This window comes from Phocoena sinus, chromosome X, assembly GCF_008692025.1.
Source record: "Phocoena sinus isolate mPhoSin1 chromosome X, mPhoSin1.pri, whole genome shotgun sequence".
Taxonomy (NCBI): Eukaryota; Metazoa; Chordata; class Mammalia; order Artiodactyla; family Phocoenidae; genus Phocoena; species Phocoena sinus.
In genome coordinates this window covers 105326759-105341906 of record NC_045784.1, presented here as the reverse complement: position 1 = coordinate 105341906, position 15148 = coordinate 105326759, and the positions used below count along the sequence as shown (strand labels likewise).

Below are 15148 nucleotides of genomic sequence, written 5' to 3'. Positions count from 1 at the left end.
AATTATTTCTGGCACCTGTTCACTTGTTCTGCAATCAACCTTCCATTTTCAAAGAATCTAAAGAGAAAGGGCATTGCCCTTGATTACATAACACCACAAACAGGTACTTGTACCCTTCTACTCCAGAAAGATGGAATGGACATAGACAAAAAAAAAATAGTATCAACGTATCTCATTTTCTGAGGAGTTAATCTGGTTCATCATACTGTCATTACTACAACACTTCCTCTGAGCAGAATCAGTAGAATTTTCTAATACTGATTTACAGCTACCTTTAGCTAAGAAGTAAACTAGGCAACTCTCTGCACTCTAAAGACATTAAAATTTCTAAAAAATGGCCATATTAATGGCATTATGAAGACCATAGACTCAATAAGTTAATAAATTTGTCTATCAGGCCTCACATATATAACATTTAATATGTAGACTGCACTGAAAGTTGTGATTGACCTCATAAAATGCATCAGTTCTTAAAATGTTACTTGTTTTCCAATTCCAATGACAGGATTTTAAAAGAAGTTTTGTAGAATTAAAGGAGTAGACATAAGTAAATTGTTTTCTGGGATCTCTTTTCAGATTTGTTTATTAAATCAGTCATTCTTTAGCACCTTAATTCTTTAGATCTACTTTTAGGCAATCTTCCCTCCTCCTAACTTCTAATGCCCATGTTTTTGGTGTCATTTTCATTAAAAAAAATGTAATACCCTTGGAAAACTGTAACATTTATTAGCCTGTGCATCTTCTAGCATTTCAAGGATGGGCCAAGTATTAGGGAGACACAGAATAAATCAGAACCTGCCCATGATCTTGACTAACTCATTTACTGATCCAGATCAGGATGTATGACTCCCCAACTTACACAATTTTGTCTCCCTGGCCAAATGTGTGTGCTACATGTTTTTGTCTCAGGGAAGACATTTTATATTTTCCCTACTCTTACTTCAAAATCTTTTAAAATAAAGTATAAACACTTTAAAAAAGACCCCGCTCCCCACTCTAGTTTCTCTACCTTTTAGGGAAAAAAACCTGTAAATGTCACCAATTCCTTAGTTTACTTACTTACTTAGTTACTTACTTACCTACTTACTTACTTACTTACTGTTATTCAGGGCACTTTTTAACTCCCTACACTCTACAATTCCCTGCCACTTGAACCTGTATCTCTTCATTATCTTCCTCCTCCATTCTTAATCCATTTCTTTGCTCCTAAAACCAGATGCTGAAAGTGGGAAATATATCTAATAAAGTAACATAACAATTATAAAATTGCCAAGTTTTTAGTTAACTTTCACATATGAATATAACAGTCTCAACAGACTTTCTCTCTTTGTTCTTTGCTCTTTTTTCCTTACATACATTTTGTATGGTTATAATGCAAATAACTCAGTATCGTGGCATTAGTTTCCACATGAAGTGCTAATAATCTTTAGGTGAAACAAAAAAGAAGAGAACATTTGATAACATTCTGCTTCCAAAATAAATATCTTACCTTTACAGCCTGAACACTGAATAAAAAAGTTGATGAGGTCAAGAAGTGCTATATCTCGGTCATGCTTGTATGACTCTATCCAATCATCTACCACCGACTACAGCAGAGGGGGAAAAGAATCATTAGCTTTTTCTAACGTTCTAAGAGTTAATTAAGTCAGATTAAAATAGTTAAGATTCAACATTAAGTGGTATCACATTATTTCAATAAATACATACACTTGTATACTAAAATTTAAAGTTAAATTTAAACAATAAAATGGAATCAAATTCAGTAAATTAATCACCTGATTGTACATAAATGATCCATCTTCCTCATTTTTGCATTAAAAGGAATCTAAAACCTAAATATGGGACCCAATTCTATAAACTGAAATTTCTTAGTGATATTATAGATATCACTATATAGTGATATCTATATAGATATCTATATAGATATTATAGATATCTTAGAAAATACTGATATTTGACTAAAATATTGTAGTGAGCACTAATAGTCCCATATTAATAAGAAATAAGCATCAAAAGAAAGTAGGATAGTTCATGGATCTGGAGACTTAATATTGTTAGATGACAGTACCCTCCAAACTGAGCTACAGACTCAATGCAATCCCTATCAAAATCCCAGCTGGTTTCTTAGCAGAAATTGAAAAGTTGATCCTAAAATTCTTAGGGTAATGCAAGGTATCCAGAATAGTCAACAGTCTTGAAAAGAGAACAAAGTTGAAGGACTCACACTTCATGATTTTAAAACCTACTACAAAGCTACAGTAATCAAGACAGTAGAGTACTGGCATAAGGACAGATACGTAGATTAATGGAATAAAACTGAGAGTCCAGTAATAAACCCTTAGATTGATGGTCATTTGATTTTTGACAAGGATGCCAACCCAATTCAATAGTGAAAGACTAGTCTTTTCAACAAATGGTGCTGGGACAACTGGATATCTGTATGCAAAAGAATGAAGCTGGACCCTCTCTCACATCATACACAATCAAATACCTAAATGTAAGAGTTAAACCTATGAAACACAGAAGTAAATCTTCATAACCATTGAGTTAGGCAAACCCTTCTTATATATTAGACCAAAAGCACAAGAGACAAAAGAAAAAATAAATTTGACTTATTCAAAATTAAAACTTTATTCTTGAAAGGACTCCATCAAGGAAGTGAAAAGACAACCCACAGAATGGGAGAAAATATTTGCAAATCATATATCTGATACGGAACTTGTGCCCAGAAAATATAAAGAACTACAGTTCAATAATTTTAAAAAGCCAAATAACCCAATTAAAAATATAGGCAAAGGATCGGAATAGACAGTTCTATACAGAAGATATACAAATGGCCCTTAGCACATGCAAAGATGCTCAGTGTAATTGGCCACAAAGGAAATGGAAATCAAAACCACAATAAGATACCACTTCACTCCCACTAAGATGGCTATAATAAAAAGTACAGACAATAATAAATGCTGGCAAGAATTTGGAGAAATGGAATGCTAAAACACTGCTCGTAAAAAAGTAAAATGGTGCTGCCACTTTGTAAAAACAGTTTGGCAGCTCCTCAAAAGGCTAAAGAATTAAATGACCCTGGAACTCAACTCCTAGGTATTTATTACCCAAGAGAAATGAAAACGTATGTCCAAACAAAAATTTGTACAATAATACTCATATCAGCATTATTCACAACAGCCAAAAAGTGGAAACAAACCACAGATACATCAAGGGATGAATGGATAAATAAAGCATGACATATCCATACAATGGAATGTTATTTGGCAATAAAAAAGAATGAAGTTATAATACATGCCACACCATGGATGAACCTTAAAAACACGCTAAGTCAAAGAAGCCACTCAAAAATGACCATATATTTATGACCTCGTTTATATGAAATGTCCAGAATAGGCAAATTTATAGAAAGTAGATTCATGGTTGCCTAGACCTGGGGGCAGGTGAGGAGAAAGTGACTGCTAATGGGCACGAGGTTTCTTTCTGGGGTATTGAAAAAATTCTAAAATTAGACTGTGGTGATGGCTGCACAACTCTGTGAATGTACCAATACTAAAATTCATTGAATTTACACTTTAAAAGGGTGAATTTTATGGTTTGTGAAGTATATTTCAATATAGCAATTTTTTAAAAAACAGAACTAAAAAATAAAAGCAGCACTTTAGGGGCTTCCCTGGTGGCGCAGTGGTTGAGAGTCCGCCTGCCGATGCAGGGGACACGGGTTCGTGCCCCGGTCTCGGAAGATCCCACATGCCGTGGAGCGGCTGGGCCCGTGAGCCATGGCCGCTGAGCCTGTGTGTGCAGAGCCTGTGCTCCGCAACGGGAGAGGCCACAACAGTGAGAGGCCCGCACACCGCAAAAACAAACAAACAAACAAACAAAAGCAGCACTTTATTCCTTCATGGACAAAAGAGGAAACCACAAAACAGATTAAAAAATTTTTAAATAAACGAAATTTAAAAAATTAAGATGATAAATTACAGCTAATATAAAAAATGAAAAGTCAGGAGGGAAAATGTTTTAAGTTATATACCAATAAATACGGAATTTGGGTATGAACTGAATGAATAAAATATGTATAATTTGATGTACAAAAAAGATAATATAATCACATGAAAAAGAAAAGAAAAAGAAAATATTATTTAAGAATAACCTGGCTCATAGAGATTTACTGGACATATTTCTAAAATGTTGCTTAATTTCTAGATTTCAGTCCTTTTCTATATTTTATAGCAGCTTGTGTATGTCAACCAACTCAATTTATGAAAGAAATGTTTCTAAGATGATCCCCAAATATGATATGGGCAGTATCAAGAGAATATATTATGTGATATGGGAGTTTTAAAACATGGCCCCAAGTTGTTTGACATTGCTCCCCCAAAAGAAGTGAGGTCTATGTCCCCTTCTCCAGAACAGAGTGCAGCAGAAATGATGCTTCCAAGATTAGGTCATAGAAGGCTATTCAACTTCTGCATTGGGTTCTTGCAGCACTACAGAACTAGATACTTCCTCTCAGGATAGTCTCTCCAAACTCAGAAGCCATACTGTAAGAAGCCAAAGCCACGTGGAAGGACCATTTGTAGGTACTCCAGGTAACAGTTGCAGCTGAGCCCAGCCTTCAAATCACTACTGACTAGGTACCAAACATGAATAAAGAAGTCTCCAGATTATTATAGTCCATAACTGTTTTTGTCACCTTCAGGCATTCAAGCTATCTCAGCTAAGACCCCAGCCATCATGGATGAAAGCACAAAAGAGACATCCCTATTTACCTCTGTCTGAATTCTAGATCCACAGAATCACTAAGCATAATAAAATGGTTGTTCTTTTACATCACTGAGTTTGGGGTGGTTTGTTATGCAGCAATAGATAACTAGAACAAGGGCTATTCTCATCAATAAAGATACAAAAATATTTAATGAAATCTTACAAAAAAAAATCACATCACATCAAAAAGTTATTCTTGAAGATCAAGAAGAGTTTATACTAGAGTTTACATAAGGCTGCTGTAATAAATACAAATAAAATACAAATAGTAAAACTAATACAAGCTATCACAATGAAATATATTTAAAATTTTTAATCATCAAATAATATACTAAAAACTCATTCAATAAAATTCAACGTCTATTATCTAATAGAACTAGGGGCACATGCATGATTTCTTCTTTCTTAAAATTTAAGAACTATTTTAAAACCAACAGTGAGTCTTGTACTTATTCACTCTCACTCATAATCACCGAAATAGCGATATCCTGGGGATACAAAAAAATGAGTAATACACAGTCCCCAATCAAGGAATTAACAATCTAGAAGCAAATACAGACGTGTGCATAACTATAATACAATATACTAAGTGCTATACTGGAAAGAGAAGAATAAGAAATACATTCAAGGGGAGAAGGAGATAGAGTCCAAAAATGTTTCCCCAAAAAAGAGTGACATTTGAATTAGTCAATCCTGTGATATGGAAGGGAGAAAAATAAGACTATTCCAGGCAGTAAGAAAAACAAAAAGAAAGGTCTAGGGGCAGAGAACATATGGCGGCTAGAGAACAGCAAGTATGCCATAAGGAAATCTGGGCTGGAACTTTTAGATAAGGAAGAACTCTTAGAAGTTTGTAAACAGGAGACTTCCTTGATCAAATTTGGTGTTAGAAAGATAACACAAGTGGGAGTACACAAAACAAACTGGAGGTGGAGAGATGATTCAGGGAAATCAATGGAGAGATACTGTGGATATACTGCTTTTAAGCGGGAAATCACACTTAGAAATAGAAAAACAAATGGCATAGAGGTACAATCTTAACATATGACAAACCATAAGCAACACAAAAATAAGAAAAATGTTCACTCTTTAAACACTGAGATACCATTAACAAAAAGAAATATAAAGCTAAGCCCTCACATTTTCTATTAAAAAATTCTGATGAGCCAAAAAGTTAAAAAAAAAAAAAAAACCCTACAGACTAGACAAAAATAGAATAGCCTAATTAGCTGCAGATATAAGTTGAGATTTCTTATGTTAACAAAAATGATAAGATATTAGAAAAAAAAATAATGCATTTAACCACTTAGAACAAAATATTATAGAGAAAAGTATAAATATAAAAAGGAAAGTAATGAAATGGTATACAATTTAACAGAGATAATTTATCTCTTCAATAAAATTAACCCAAAATGGGAACCAGAGAGGAGGATAATTTTTTAAATTAGGAAATGACTAAATAAACCATAGCACAGTAATATAATAAGACATTATTTCTTTCAAATGTGTACACAAAATAATCATTTAAAACATTAAACAAGAAATAAAATCCACATCCTAATCACAACCCTATGAAAGCTAACCATATATGGATAAGTGACAGTGAATTTGAATTTAAGAAAATACGTTGCACTATACAATTGGTGATAGTTCAAAAGCTAACAATTCTTTTTCATTTTACGTGTAAAAAATGTGCCTTATTAGTTCCAATTGATATTTTAAATTTTATTTACAAAACCATACATATTTAGATAAATGCATATTTATAATCAAGATTTACATTTCATTTATTCATTAATAACAAAGTTTAATGACTAGCCTTCCCTAAACCATCCATGTGCACCTTTTGTAGATGAAAGTTAATTCCATGAAGGAAAAAAACTATTCCCTATAGCTTTTATAAATTAAATAATAATTTCATTAAGCGTGTATATTGAGTATAGTGTTGATTCAATTTTTTAAAACCATATGGGTTTAGCCTCCAGTGTAAAGCTGAAATGCTTCTACTGTCATAAAATTATGAAGAAACAAATTCAGGATGATTTAACATGAATATGACTCCAACTCTGTACTCCTCTGTTAAGAAACAGCACAAGTAATAAAATTTCTAATAGACAACAGTGATCAAAAGAATTCACTAAAGTGGACAGTGATTACATTAGGTCACTCAGCCAAGAATTCTGTATGTGCAAAGAACTTCATGTTTTAACAGTCACTATATAAACTCAAAGGAAATTGAAATGTCACAGTCAGGGTTTACATCAGCATATTTTTTGACATATTTTTTATTATATGCCATTAAAAGAAAATAATGCAGCAGAAAATGACTCAAGACACAGCTTAAAGGTCTTATGTCTGAATAGACAGATCCCTTGTTTTCTGACTAGTTTGTTGCTTTTTTCTAATACGCAGTATTAAAAACTTTTTTAAACACAATTAGAAAAATCAGGGATATATTTTATATAACCCACTTAAGTTCAAAATATACAAATGAACCAGGAAGAACACAATAAACATTACCTGCATAGCACTCTTGCCCATTTTAACAACTTCAAACAACATCATGTTTTCCACTCCATTCTGCTGGTGATGACCATTCATTCGGTTTGGACCAGAAGGAGGTTTTCCTCCTCCATTTCCACCTTTGCCCTTTTCTCCTGGGCCTTTTTTGCCTTTTTTACAAGTCTGCATAAAAATACAAGTTGCTTAAGTTATATCCTTATCCTTGAGAGTTCAAAATAAAGCTACAGCAGGAGCAGCTGATAGCGTGCATAATTATAAAACACTTAAACCTGACCTAAAGGGGAGTGCCATACACACGCGTCATAATAAAATGATATGGTTGTGACAGGCTCTTTGTGGTATCAATTTTTTTAACTTATACTACCATATACCTCATGTGACACTGCAGTTAGGAGCACAGTCTCTGTAGACTGACAGACTGCCTAAGTCCCAAATTTCTATTCCTGTTAGCTGAGTGATCTTTGGGCAAGTTACTTAACCACACTGTGCTTCAGAGAGATTTTCTAACTTGTAAAGTGAGGATAAAAGTAAAAAAAAAAAAGTGCCTACTTCATAAGATCGTGCTTTAGGGTGCAGACTGTAGTGGGCAGCAAGAATAACAAAACTCTATGAAATAAGTAACTCGTAATGAGTTCAACATTTTAACTTAATGTCTATTGTTAGTCTTATAAATCACTGCAGTGCATTGACAAAGGAATTCTAAACAGTATTAATCGGTATATCAACCTCTTTCTTGTTCTGGGCCTTCCCTCCAACACTTATTTATCATGAAAGTTCAATTAACGAACACTATGGAAATGAAGCCCCTTTATAAGAAAGTTAACATTGGGTGGAGGGACTTCATAAATCAGTGAATAGGCTGCCTACATGCCTCAGATATAAAACACCTCCAACAGCATTTATACCTTATTATTAAAAAAAAGTCATTCCCCAACTCAGAGTCCTCATTTCTAAAATGCCAGAGTTGTATCAATATCTTTACAGGTTAGAATAGATGATTTCGAGGGTCTCTTTTAGATCTACCCATTTCTATGATCTAGAGCAACAGTCAGCAAACTTTCTGTAAAGTACCAGATAGTAAATATTTTAAGGCTCTGCAGGCCACATACTGTCTCTGTCACATATTCTTTATTTTAACTATCCTTTAAAACTGTAAATACCATTCTTAACTCGTGGGTAGTACAAAAACAGGCCATAGTTTGCAGATCCCTGATCTATAGCCAGATCTACAAATTTACTTCCACTGACAGTCTGTATGTTTCTATACTTTGTTCCATAAAGGGTCTTTTCTCCTTCTTCAAGAATCTAAAACCACCCTACTCTTACGAACTACTTTAGGGCTTCCCTGGTGGCGCAGTGGCTAAGAATCCACCTGCCAATGCAGGGGTACACGGGTTCAATCCCTGGTCCAGGAAGAGCCCATATGCTGCGGAGCAACTAAGCCCGTGCACCACAACTACTGAGCCTGCACTCTAGAGCCCGCAAGCCACAACTACTGAGCCCAAGAGCCACAACTACTGAAGGCCACGTGCCTAGAGCCCGTGCTCTGCAACAAGAGAAACCACTGTGATGCCCGTGCACCACAACAAAGAGTAGCCCATGCTCGCTGCAACTGGAGAAAGTCCATGCACAGCAATGAAGACCCAACACAGCCATAAATAAATAAATAAAATTTATTTTTTAAAAAAAGACTATGAGGTAGTATACTATAGTGCATTAAGAGTATACCACCTTTCAACAGATGTGGGCTCAAATCGTTAATGACTAAGCTTCTCTAGACCTCAGTTTCCTATCTATAAAAATTAAGTTTTCTAATCTACAGGGCTGTTCAAATATTAAATTAGATAACATGTAAAATTATTAGCACACTGCATGGAACATACATAGTATAGGGTCAAAACATTATTATTGTTATAATAAATCATTGATCTGATGCCTAATACCTCACTCACAACAGTGGCTACTCTATTCAGATGCCACTATAAGTCTTATCCCAGCTTGCAAATTAAAGCCAAAAGCAGAGTTTCGGTTTTGAAAGATGACTGCAGAACAAGGAAAAGTGGTTTTCTAATGAATAAGCATATACTACCCACTAGAATTATGGCTGTCTTTGGATAGTCATGAGTTAACATTTGTATTCATTCACATTCTCTCCCCTCCGCCAAACTACCACTTTTTAAGGGACTAAGAATGCATACGAAATTATGAAACACATGGATTATGTGCACTCTAAAAAGATATTCCAAGGACTAGTTAAATAAATTATGTTCCATACATAAAATGGGATCCTATGACACCATTAAAAATTACAGACAGGAAAAATTCACTGATAGGAAAGCTGCTGACAACATGTCATTAAGTTTTAAAAGCAAATGAAACAGTTTGCACAGTATGATTCCATTTAAGTAAAATTCTATGTGCATTTTTATATATAGGTGTATATATACATTTGTATGTTCATGAAAAATGTTTACATATTTAAAATGGGAAATTTTTACTTTGCTCATTGTACATTTCTGCATTATTTAGACTTTTTAAAAGTAAATGTGGATTGACATATATACACATATGTATAAAATAGATAACTAATAAGAACCTGCTGTATACACAGGGAACTCCACTTCGCTTTACAGTAGAAACTAACACAACATTGTAAAACAACTATACCCCAATAAAAATAAATAAGAGAATCATCAAAAAAAAAGAGAGAAAAAAAAAGTAAATGTGTCATGAGAAAATATAAATCCAAAATTCATTTTGGCAAAGAAAATGCTGAACAAAAGCAAGTCATCTTTTGCACAATGTATTTACACATGCACGGAGTCAAATGTACTTTCCAAAACAGCAAAATGATTTAACCATTCACTAAGTTACCCACACCTCTCAGGCTACCCACTCATACTCTAAACTTGCATTCTATTGACTCAGAACTTTGTTAGTTTTTATCCTTGACATTACTTATAAAGAGTCACTGTCAACAGTAACCCATTAGACTTAAACGCTTGTAGGTTACATTTTTAGGGTACTTTAGAATAAGAAATTTACTGATTTGCTTTACATTGGACTACTCATGTACAAATAAAAATAAAGCCAACAGAATACCACATTTTGCTTAGCATACCATGCTTTATAAAATAAACTACTAGAAACAATGACGTATTAATTTCAACTTTATAGTAGTAGAAGTGTTCAAAGACTTGCCATACCAGTCAGGGGAAAAAAGCATTTTTAAAAGACAACAACATCTGAGACATAACTAAAACAACTATATATAGTATATAATTATATTTATTCATATATGTATATTTATGACCGTAAGAACCAAAATAAAGACACATATTCTATACATACTTTTCCTTTGCCTTGCTTTTGGTTTTTTCCTTCAATGTCTTCAAAATCTGTGTCAGAAGAAAAATGTGTTTCTGACTCCCTATGACAAAAAGATAAGCAATTATTTAAAATCTTCCTTAGAAATATAGATGGAGTTTCTAAATTTTGCCATATTTTCTAAAAGAAAGGCTTGGTTAACTCATTACAAAACTATATTAGCATTAAATGTAATTAAGATGCTTTCCCAAAGCAACATATCGTAGCATATTACCAAACATTTAAAATTATATAACACAAAAACATTAATCTAAAACACAAATGTCTAAGCATGTTTTTATTTTGTTAATTTTTAACCAAAGCATAAAAACAAAACCAGGGGCTCTCAAACTTTTAACTCTAGGAAACGTGGTGTTCTATTGGAATGGCTGGTTTCATTTTCTGATTCAAAGACCATGGTGTTCAGGTAAAACTGTATTTTAGCACTAGGTATGAGATAATCTTTATTAGGGAATTTTAGCAATATTAAGGATCTTATGACCTTTCCTATATAACACAAAAATATTCATAATCTAAGTGTAACTATACAAAACATGTATTTCTGAAAGAATATACGTAAAACATTTTTACAAACTAAATCAACAGGGTAGGGAAGTGTGCTAATTGATCAAAATCCTTTATGAAGCAAAAAGCTGTTGAGCTATAGTCAAGAAAACTGGTTCTAGTTAATATGGTACTAGGAAACTGTGATCTTGGACAACTGACAACCACACTCAATCTTCTCATCTACAAACAACGTTTATGCAGGAAAGAATGAAATCTCTGAAGTCTCTTTAATTTCTAAAATATAGATTTATAGTTCTAAGAAACTGTCCCTTATTTTGGAGTAGGAGGGGTGCTTTGTATAATCTGGATTTTCTAAGGCAAAATGGAAGTAAACCAATTTAAATACACATGTGTGATGCTTCCTATATATGTAAACATGGGTCTATCTATCTAAATAGTAGTAACAGACCCACACTTAAATACTTAAGGCAAGGCATACTCAGTATCAATATTTGGGTCACAATGGATTTTAGAACTGAACAACACACATAAAAGATAAAGGTTTTACCATTTTTAACGTGTAAAACTATTGTCGGTTTTGTTTAAAATAAACAGAATCAAAGTGCAAGACTATCTTTCTAAAGCTAGTCTTCTCTAACTAGATTTCTTCTATTTCCATTTTTATTGCTATAATAACCAGCTGTCCAGAGGCTGTGAGTTAGGAATACTTTATAAATCTAAAATAATGGTTAAGATGCTAGCAGGGGAAAAAAATTACTATTTATAGCACTTACCTACAAAGTTATTTAAACAATGTATTGAAGATAGTGGCAATCCTAACTATGTCCTATAATGTTGCGAGGAAAAGAGCCTGTAATAAACACCATTTCCCATAGTTAATGCACCAAAACTGAATGACTACTTAATATTAACCTTGAAACTCATGCCTCTTACATCTTAAGAATACTGTTGTCATCAATAATCTTCCCACATGCCTATATGGCTTTGCAAAAGAATTTTTGAAAATGGTTTTAAACATCTTGGTGTGTAAGTAATCTTCTTTCTTCCCCAAGATATCTGTGGGACTAGCTCTCTTAGAGAGCTCAGTAAATGCTCTAAGTCTGCAATCACTAGTCTTTGCCAATATTCTGATGGCCAAAGAGTAATCAAAGGCTCAATTACATTCTTAATCCTCATCTCCAGACTATCCCAACTAGAAGAATGAGCCACTAGAGGCTTAATTACTAACTGGAAAACCTTCTGAAGAAAACTGAAGTGAGTAAATGGGGTAATAAGAGTCTAAAATATCCCCAACCAGAGAAGAAATATTCTTGTGAGTCTGTCTTTCTCTAATGCTTCCTTCTGTTTTTAAGATCAAAAGAACAACAACAAAAACCTATCCTAGGTGAAATTACCATATGCTAATATGTTTATGGGGTATACTGGGTTCACCTTTTAGTGCTGGAAACTTCATGAGCCATCCATCACACGACTGAATCTTCCACTCCTTTCTCTTTACCCTGCCCCCACCTCACATACCCAATCAAATACTGTCTATTCTACCTCCACAACATCGATTCCCTCTTATCCATTATCCTATTTCAGGCTCTAATTACTCGAGATATTCTAATGGTCAACAGTCCAGCTTATAACGCAAACCTTTTAAATTACCTCTACTGTATTAATGTATTTGAGAAATTTCATAATTTTATAGTAGTCAAACCAAAAATTAATTTTTTTCTCAGACTATCCCATATCCTCCCTCAAACAAAAACAAGAAATTTTCCTCAAAAATCTGAAAGTAGAGTCAATATAAACTGGGATTAAAATCACATTAAAAATCATACTTTGAAATATTGGCAATATACCAACAGACCCTTAACAATCTGAAAATAATAAAATTATTTAAAAAATGAAAATCTATAAAACATCAAAAGCAGACACTGGCCACCATTATGTACAAGGATATCTGCTGTTTTCAAAATTTTTAGCAACCAGACTCTGTTTTTAAATCAAGTCTTATAAAGACCCCTAATATGTGGTATATGTGTGCGTAAAGTTAATGGGGGTCCACAAGCAGTTTAAAGGTTCACTCTTCGCTTAGGTACCTCATGAAACTGGAGCTTAGTATGAAAACCACTGCTGCATATAGCAGCTCAAATTCTTTCCTACATCAAAACACCAAAGAGTAATGAGAATAAAAGCTGAATAAGGAGCACAGTAGCTTTTAAGACAAGGGTAAAGAAAATAGCTATGTTGAAGTCACTTTATGGACCAATTAGCATATAATTTGTTTCTGGGGGGGTTAAAAAAAAAAAGGAAAGCATGTCCTACCCTCCTACATTTGTTTTAGCCTGTCATTTGATTTTAAACAGAAATCTGACATTACATCCTAAATAGTATTGCATGGTATATATTCCTTACTAATGAGAACACTTAACATTTTAAGAATTTCATGACACTCCCTTCAAAACAGTTGCTATTGTAAAACCAAGTATGGACTCAAAGAACTGAACAGCAAAAATAATAAATTTTCCAGGATCTAAATTATAAAATATACTACAAAAAAAGGCGTGGAATTACTGTTACAGAACCCAATAAGCATTGATATAAACTATTTCCAAGTATGCATGCTATTTTATACTGAAACATTATATCTTCTCAAGCAGAAGTAACTTTAACTGAAGTTAATACAGTTCCCATTTTGTGGAAAAAAACGAGTATTTAGAGATTATCATAATGTACTTACTGAAGTAGATTAAAATCAGTTGGTATTTCTGGAGCTGCTATCATTTCTTTATCATCTTCTGGGACGCCCCAATGTCAGAAATATATTCATATATTTACGTGGGTAAAATGATGGTTTGCTTCTTTCTTCTAAGACAGACAATTCCTTTAAAAGGGACAGGGGGCGGGGGGCAGGGAGAACGCCATATTTATTATAAACACACCAAAAATATTGGGAAGGATATCTGCCCCAAAACTAAATTTCCAAGTGTCTGCTAATGTGTTTTAGTAAATAAGGATTTCTTTCCCTTGTATTTGACTGCTTTTTCTAGATACGGATTTGTTACAACTGTTGTAGCCCCACGACAGTAACAACAAATACAAAGAAAGAAGCTTCTATTACAATTATTTTTTTAAATTTGTTATGATTCTCCAGCCTTGCTTAAAAAGACAGATACCCTAACTAGGAACAGAATGTGACTTTTACTCATCCTAAAATCTTTATGACAAGTTTAAACCATAATACAAGACGCCTGAAAATTCTATAGCTTTCTGCTTATGATGTACAGTATAGTTAAAAGGAGCTAATAAAAAAAAAATCTAAGATATAATTTTAAAATACTTTAAAAACAGGTTCTTCTACCATAGACGAAACATACGGTCCAAAAGCGTGGCTTATTACTAAATAACTACACTTCATGATAATACCATCTGCGTTGAACAGGAAAGGGGAAAAATGTTAGCTCTGATCCATTCCCTCAAGGAACTTATTATCAATTTAAATACCAATAATGTCATATGGACAACAGATGAATGCCATTTGTGACCAAAGTAAGTTTGGCCATAGGAAGATGCAGTTCCTAAACAAGAGAGTGACCTAAAAGCAAATGACAAATCTGTAACAAAAAAGAGAAAACAGACTGGGTTTGAAGCTCTGAATCTTTAACTTTCTTTTAAAATTTTATGCTTTTATTTCTGAGCAAATCTCATACTTGGTGGCCACCTAAAGACTAAACATATCCAATTAATAATAAATATTCAAATATCACATAGTGATGAACTTCTAATGATCTCTTCCAGCAGAGTAAACTTTATACAAGAAACTGATCATTCAATTTTTCCATTAAGTTTAAATCTCGAAAAAACATCATAAATGGCTACTAATATATATATTTTTTAATTTTTTAATATATAATTAACATACAAAAGTTCAAAACACTGCATTTCCTTGCTCACTCTAATAAGCTACTATGAA

General features: G+C 33.4%; 1 protein-coding gene across 7 annotated transcripts in view; it reads right to left on the bottom strand.

Moving 5' to 3' along the window:
* STAG2 (stromal antigen 2) overlaps positions 1-15148 on the bottom strand; it is a 117169-nt gene that overhangs the window by 62108 nt on the left and 39913 nt on the right. For all 7 annotated transcript variants that reach the window (XM_032619200.1, XM_032619199.1, XM_032619201.1 and 4 more), the window contains 4 exons: positions 13916-14059; positions 10645-10723; positions 7291-7455; positions 1490-1586 (listed from right to left, as the gene is read on the bottom strand). In XM_032619200.1, the coding sequence (XP_032475091.1) occupies positions 1490-1586; positions 7291-7455; positions 10645-10723; positions 13916-13959 (385 nt within the window). In that variant the 5' untranslated portion in view covers positions 13960-14059. The remainder of the gene's footprint in view (positions 1-1489; positions 1587-7290; positions 7456-10644; positions 10724-13915; positions 14060-15148) is intronic.